Here is a 7,725-nt window from a genome sequence, read left to right on the forward strand (position 1 = left end):
TATTTAAAAGGTAAACCCACATTAATGTTTTGGGATGTATCATGACAGTAGATACATGTCATAGAAGACATAGGTTTAGAGTTGTAAAGAGCAATTTACAGGACAGACACCAGGAAGTTTTTCTTAACACAGAGGGTCATCAATGACTGGAACAGGGTTGCCGAGAAAGGTGGTTGAGGCCAAGACACTGGGACTCAATTAAAAGAAGCTATTTGATACAGTGTGTTTTGGAGGGTGAGATTGGATGGGCCAAAAAGGGCCTTCTCCATCCAGATCAATGTGATAGAATCAGTGGACATCACAAACACACTGTCAGTGTAGTTACTGTGTCTCCAGTGCTACAATATGTCTCCAGACAGGAAGTAAGTGGATACAACGTATCTGTAAAATATATGGCACCCACTCAGTGGAAAGGGTATGTCCAACCAGTTAATGGATACAATGTATCTAATTGATGAGCGGATACAGTGTATATGAGTGGATAACCAGTCACTCAGATACAATGTGTCTACAGTCAGTTGGTGAACACATTGTATTTATAATAATAACAATCCTCGCATTTGATATAGCGCTTTTCACGTCTTCTCGACGTCCCAAAGCGCTTCACCGAATATACTGTAAAGTGAATTGACTGTATATCTGTGGGCGAACGCGGCAGCCAATTGCGCACAGCAATGTCCCACAAACAGTCGTAGATTGAAAATGACCAATTTATTATTGTTTTTGGGGTTTTGGAGGGATTATTATTAGGCTCTGTGTGGAGTAAGGAAACTTGTCCGAGGTTTCGCCCTCTGCCTGGAATTGAACTCAGGTCTCTCGCTTGCAAAGCGAGTGCTCTAACCACTGAGTAGCTCAGTGATTAGAGCACTCGCCTCGCAAGCGAGAGGACCCGGGTTAGATTCCCGGACAGGGCAGTGAGCCTTCAGTAAGTTTCCTTACTCCACACTCACACACAAGCCTTCGTTTACCGAGCAGTAAGAAGGAACCTGCTTGTTAACCGATTGGCGGATCGCTTTCCCAGAGTAATAATAATGCCACTCCCCCAGAAAAATAATAGTACCAAATAATAATAATGTGGTCACTCAAATCACGGCTGTGTGTGGGGAAGTCACTGCTGCGCGCAGTTGGCTGTCGCATTTCGCCCACAAAACAACAGCGACAACAACTCGCACTTATATAGCGCCCTCCCCCCCGGGATTAGTATTAGTATTACCATTAGTATTATCATTACTAATATTGTTATTACTACTAGCAGCGTTATTACTAATATTATTACTACCACTAGTATCATCATCACAAATATTATTATTACTATTAGTATCACTAACGTTATTATTACTAACAGCGTTATCACTGTAATATAATAATAATATTACTGTAATATAACAATAATATAATATATCAATATAATAATAATACAATATAATAATAATATAATAATAATATAATAATAATATAATATAATAATATATATAATATATAATAATAATAATAATAATTATTATAATATTATAATAATAGTATTATTATTACTATTATTACTACTGCCGGTGATCACTGACTGACGGACAGTTCTGGTGACTCCATATAAGGAGCTGAGGGCGGGGCCGTTACCCACAGTGCTTTGGGGCCGCACTTCCGGCCGCTCTCTTCCGTGTCCGCTTTACCGCCGCCGCCGCCTCCGCGCCGACTGCCTCCCCCCCTCCCCCCCCCGACCTCGGCCCCGGAACCGCCGCCGCCCCGACAGCGAGTAAGTGTCCGTGTCCCCCCCCCCCCCCCCGGGAGGCCTGAGCTCAGCCCACAGCCGCCGGTACCGAGCCCTCTCCCCTCCCCCACCCACCCCGGGGTGACATTGAGCGCGGAGGCGGCCCTGAGCCGACCAGGCCCCGGGCGTCGCGGCCTTTCTCCGGTCGGTCGCGGTCTGACTCACTGCTCCCGCTCCGGCCTCTTACCCCCCCTCCTCCCGCCACCGCTCCCGCTCCCGCCGCTCCCCGGGCTGGCGGGGGGTAGGGGGGGGGGAGCCAAGGCCCGGGTCTGAGGGGCCCGAGGCCGCACCGGCTGACCTTGGGAAGGGAAGGCGAAGCGGGTCCCTGACTCGATCCCTCCCTCCTCCTCACACACACACACTCACACACACTCACACACCCCGGCACCGGGCCGCACCCCGGGCGGTGAGGCAGAGGCACCGCCAAGTTTAACGGGAAGGTTGTTGGTGTCAGCCTGACCCTCAGGGTTTAATCACTTCAATGGCGGCCTCTCCCTCCCTCCCTCTCTCTCTCTCCTCTCTCCCCCTCTCTCTCTCTCCCTCCTCTCTCTCTCTCTCTCTCTCCCTCCCTCTCTCTCTCTCTCCCTCTCTCCTCTCTCCCTCTCTCCTCTCTCCTCCCTCCCTCCCTCTGTCTCCTTCGTTCACTCTCACTTTGTCACTCTCGCGCACTCACTCACTCACTCACTCACTCAGCCATCTCTGAGGGCCGTGCAGCCGAAGCTACTTTCGCCCACAAAGTACGCAGTCAGTTCGCTTTACAGTATATTCCGCGAAGGGCTTCGAGACGTCCGGAAGACGCGATGAGGCGCTCTATCCAATGCGAGGATTATTAGTCATGGTTGACTGTGAAAAGAAAGCGCTCGTGTTAATTTAAAAATGCACCTCCTGGAGCGGCGGCGGCGGCGGCGGAATCCTATGTTTTGCAGAAATTGAAACTACAACCGAAGCTTGCCCTCGCGGAGTCTTCCAATAAACGTGGCTGTCAGATGTAGGGTAGAAAAAGACAGGACTGCTGGCATGGATATTGATCGGTGTTTATCTTTGGGTTCCTTCGAGCGTGTGATGAACATTGTGCATTGATTTTAATGAACCAAGTTTTTCATTGCATTCTCCCGCAGTAGCGCACATTGATTTAAATAGGGAAGAAAATGGTGGAATACATTGCTGTGTGTAGGAGGTGGGGTTTGAATGCTTCAGATATCGTATGTTGCCTGGAGTGGGGTGCAGTTTTACAGTTTTCTGTTCCTCACAGTTTGACCTTGTTCATTGCTGTCTGGCCCGGCTAAATTAGGAGGAGTGAGTGAGTGACTGCTGGTTTAACATTGTCTGTTGGAAAGAAAGAGACTGTGGGCTACGTGACCTTTTTCTCGGTCAGTGCGTATGTTCAGACACGGAGACTGTATGTACCTGAATACGATTTCACTGAGGAGTGCTTTTATGTTTGGAAGCATTGAGTGTGTGATGTGTTGTGATTACTCCCTGGTACAGATCTATAGGTTCAGTGTAGGTTGCACTTTGTTGCAAGGTAGTATGATCCTTGAGGTTTTGGTTGCTATAAACAGTACCAGGGATTTTTAATTATCAAGGTTGTATGAATACTGATGTGGGGAGACTTCCCCACTGTTCATATAGAAGGGTTGTTGTGTGCTTTGTGCAAGTGGATATAATAGTATTGGAACGTTTGAAGATGCTGACTGGAATTGGAGCACCAAAGAAGCTTAGAATGTAATAGTTTATTGTGAAAGCCAACAAAATCTACTTTTAACTTTACTAGTTGTTCATCTGCAAATTTGAATTTGATAACCTCCACGTATTTGGAAATTTGGCCTTATTCTAATTCTGCGCCATCTGTGCTTTGGGGCGTCTTCATGACGTGAAAGGCGCTATACAAATACAATCTGTTGCAACCCGCGAAAAGTATTGGGTTTCAGAATTATTTTGCATCCTCATTTTATAAATATTTCTAGCTTTGCTTATGGACTGACTGACTGACTAATTGACAAACCTCTTTCCTCGTTGCAGAATGTTGGCTTCAAGGGCTCTGGGGTTTGTTACCAAACGTGCACTTTCTACTTCGGTTTGCTTGCAAGGACATGGTGAGTTTGGTGGGGCGAGATGTAGTGAATTATTTTTCCGCTTCCAATTTCGGCACAGGCACGATAGACAAAATAGGCTTCTTCTGTTCTAAGAGATTCTTTGTCATCATTCTGATAGTGCCGGCCAGCATATTCTTTCGACTGTGTGTTTTGACATTTTTTGGTATTTGCTTTTATTCCATGTATCCGAATATTATATATTAATATTACTATTTAGTATTATGTTCTATGTTTATAATAACACAATTTATAATAACCATTTATGAGCGATGAGGCTTTAGTATAGAAGAAACCTTTAAGCCACACACCCAGTTTTGGTGACTAGGGATAGCACTAACATTCAGAGATATGAAAAATGTCTACTTGCCCCAACTCAGTGCAGTCCTTGTCGCCATCCTTGAGGATTTCATGTAAGTTGTACCAAAATGACGGTTATCTTGACGGTTTCGATGAATTTTTTTTATCTAACTTGCTTTTGAAAGTCAAAACCATCATTTAAATTTGCCCACAGCTTGTCAGTTCTTTGATGTGCTACACTGGGGAGGTGCCGTGCGCACAGTTGTGTTACCTGTGCCTCGAGTGATTTTATTCATCACCCTGGTCTGTCTGTACGATGGAGGGAGAAGACAGCAAGTTCCCACCTGCACACTTCAGGCTCAAGTTCATCAGTGGCACTATGCCATGTGCTGGTGGTTTTATTCATTGTGGAGATACTGTTTCCTCTAATATTGGCATGCTGTGCATAAACCCGAAACATGCACTAACATTGGCCAAATTTGTAGATGTTAATTAGCTGAATACGATTTCCATTCAGATGATCGGCACAGTGTACGCCCCGTGTTGAAAGATTGATGTTTCAGGTTTATTTATTATGTTTACATGTGCTGAGAAGCAGAGAGCGCACAGGGTTATGAATGTGTAGCTGGCTTCAGTGGTTGATCTATTGTATTCTGATATGAGCCATCCCTTTGTCTTTTGTTTCAGCTGGAGTTGCAAAGCTCGACGATTATTCACTTCCAAAGTACTTGGATCGCAAAGATGATCCTCTCCCAGAAATTGACTATGTGAAAAATTTGGATGCAAACCAGAAGTCTCTTAAGGAGAAAGAGAAAGGTTCTTGGGCTACCCTTAGCCATGAGGAGAAAGTGGACTGTAAGTAGACTAATTAATGCTCTTTAATTGGCATTCTTTTGTATTGATTTGAGTTTGAATTGCACTTGATAATATTGAGCAACAGAGATCTTAACTAAAACAGTACTGTGAGCAACTATACCAAATATGGGACGTCCTCCTGACATGAATGGCCCTACGTAAATGCAATTTGTTTGCTGCCAGTTAAGATTCAGATTGATGATGGAAAAGAGCTGGTAGGGTAATCAACTCTTTTTAGTTTTTATAAGTTATTTGTAGACTTTCAGTGCTTTTCATCTAGAACATCTCAAAGTACTTGATATGGACTGTTGGGGGCAATGAGGAAAGAGGGTGATACGGAGAAGGTGATCAAAGGCATCATCAAGAGAGNTTTTTTTTAAGTAGATGTGGGAGAGAGGGTGACTGGTGAAACAATTTTTGGAGGTGAGTGGCTGAAAGCTTGCTGATGGTGGTGGTGAGTTGGAGAGACTGAGATGTGCCACAGGCTTGAGTTTGCATAGGCGAGTGGCGTTGGAGGGAGATGTGGAGAGGGGAGGATTTTGAAGGATTTGAAAGTCAGTACGAGCATTGAACAAATGCCAAGGTTGCCCATTGTCTCAGTGATCTGCTAGAAGGGAACTGAAAAGGGATTATTAATAATATCAATAATAAAACCTTGCATTTGATACAGTGTCTTTCTTGTCTGAAGGATATGTCAAAGTGCTTCACAGGACTTATTGTAAAGTACAGTGATTGTCCATTTTGTAGGCGAACATGGCAGCCTATTTCTGCAGTAAAGTCCCGCAAACAACCATGAAATGAACGACCAATTCTATTTGTGGGATCTTTGGCCAGGACACAGGGAAAAAGTGGACCACTTTGAGGTGGTTTTATATGTGAATTTTTTTTGAATAGAAATAAACGTTTTATTGTTCTTTCATCAAGTGTACAACATCCGCTTCCATCTGACCTTTGCTGAAATGAACAAATCTTCGAGCGAATGGAAGACTGTTGTTGGCGGGATCCTGACCATGATGGGCCTTACTGGACTTGTTGTCTGGTGGCAGAGAATATTCGGTGAGTGAAGAAAAGAGATGTTTATGTGAAAATGAGTCCTATTTCAATAGGTTTGTCTCTACTTAACTGAGCAAATGAGGTCAGAGTGTTTTTTTTTTGTTTTTTTTTCGTCAGCCGGGTGTCTGACACATGCGGAAACCCATCACCGGGCTTAAGAGTATCCAAACCAAACTGAGAACTCCAGGATCCCACCTACACATGGAAATTCCAGAGATAGCTTGTCAAAATGGAATGAGAACTCTCTCCCTAGAGGGATACATCCCGCTCACCTAATTCCAGATAATATTAGTTGCGGGTTGGCAAGAGCCAAGGCTTGGGGGGACCCCCAAGAGCGTGTTGAGTTTGACACGAGAAATTGTGCCTGAATGGAATAAATTGGTTTGAAAAGAAGGACATTATTTCAGCACGTGGCTTTGTTTTCTCATGCTCACCATCGCAAAGGTCTGGGATTGGGGAGGAAGGGGGGGGGGCGGGTTTGTGCTTATTGTGGTCTGAAATTAGTGCCACAGGAGTTTATTAAAAATCCTGATCAGTCCGAATACGAGCGTACTTCAGAAATCAAGTTGCATTTGGCTTTGTCGTCGAGGCTGAGTGCTGATTGCTTTGGCAGGTTAAAGATCAGTGATGGTTGTTACCTGGAGATCCAAAACTATAATTTCTCCATTTCTTCTTTATTAACTCAGTAGCTCCATAGTCTTGAAAGTATTTTGACCAAAGTGTGTTCAGAAACAACAGAATATTAACAGTAAAGGGCCGTAGAAATTTGCATTAGTGTATATAGTCCATATATTGGAATTGACTTGAAGTCTGTTTGCTCACTGCTCAGAAATGATTGACAATTAACTCCCATTGGTATCTGGTTGATGTGGATGACACTGAACTCTTTCTTTCCCACAGTTTACGGAGAAGTCCCTCACACCTTCTCTGACGAATGGATAGCAAAGCAAACCAAGCGGATGCTGGACATGAGGGTTAACCCCATCACAGGTTTTGCTTCTCATTGGGACTATGAGAAGAACGAGTGGAAGAAATGAAGAAATTCTAGGATTCGTCGGAGTACTTACTCAAGTTACCACTTTCAAATGGAAGCATTTACCTGTTGAAACAATTAATTTACTGTCGGGGGTTATCTGTAAATTTAATAAACTCCTCTGGTTTACATGACTTTGGGTATGAGTTGTATTTTTTACGATTATTTTTCCCCATCCTCTGGATCTCCATCCCACATTCCCTTTGCCCTCGCTCCCTCCCTTGCCTTTGTCAAGGCATGTTTCAAGACCCTTCCCTTCGACCGTGCCTTCGGCTGCCCTCTACCCTTCCTGATTCCAACCCCACTCTCTGCTCAGGTCCGAATCCCTGACTATCCAGTGTCTTGGGACGTCCTCCCTACGTGAAAGGCATTATACAAATGTAACTTTGTATTGTATCAAACATGGGATAAGGAGGATAAAAATAAAAACTGATAAACTAGGTATTGCACTTCATTGAGATAGCTCAAAGCCATTTTAAGGCTCTATAAACAAATGCAAGGATTCTTATTAGTGTTGTAAATAGGAGAATGGGGGAGATTGCTTGCCAATGATTCAACAGCAACAGATTACATTTACACAGCGCCTTTCACATCAGGAGAATGTCCCAGGAGCTGGACAGTCAGGG

At 44.2% G+C, this 7,725-nt stretch overlaps 1 protein-coding gene across 1 annotated transcript; it reads left to right on the forward strand.

The window, feature by feature from the left end:
* The first annotated feature begins 1,647 nt into the window (after positions 1 to 1,647).
* LOC103175926 (cytochrome c oxidase subunit 4 isoform 1, mitochondrial) lies at positions 1,648 to 7,229 on the forward strand. The gene is given in 5 exon segments (NM_001293015.1): positions 1,648 to 1,750; positions 3,788 to 3,861; positions 4,846 to 5,013; positions 5,938 to 6,069; positions 6,967 to 7,229. Coding segments are annotated over 4 exon segments (510 nt in total). The 5' UTR covers positions 1,648 to 1,750; position 3,788; the 3' UTR covers positions 7,104 to 7,229.
* The last annotated feature ends 496 nt before the right edge of the window (positions 7,230 to 7,725 follow it).

Source organism: Callorhinchus milii, unplaced genomic scaffold, assembly GCF_018977255.1.
Source record: "Callorhinchus milii isolate IMCB2004 unplaced genomic scaffold, IMCB_Cmil_1.0 Scaffold14, whole genome shotgun sequence".
Classification (NCBI taxonomy): domain Eukaryota; kingdom Metazoa; phylum Chordata; class Chondrichthyes; order Chimaeriformes; family Callorhinchidae; genus Callorhinchus; species Callorhinchus milii.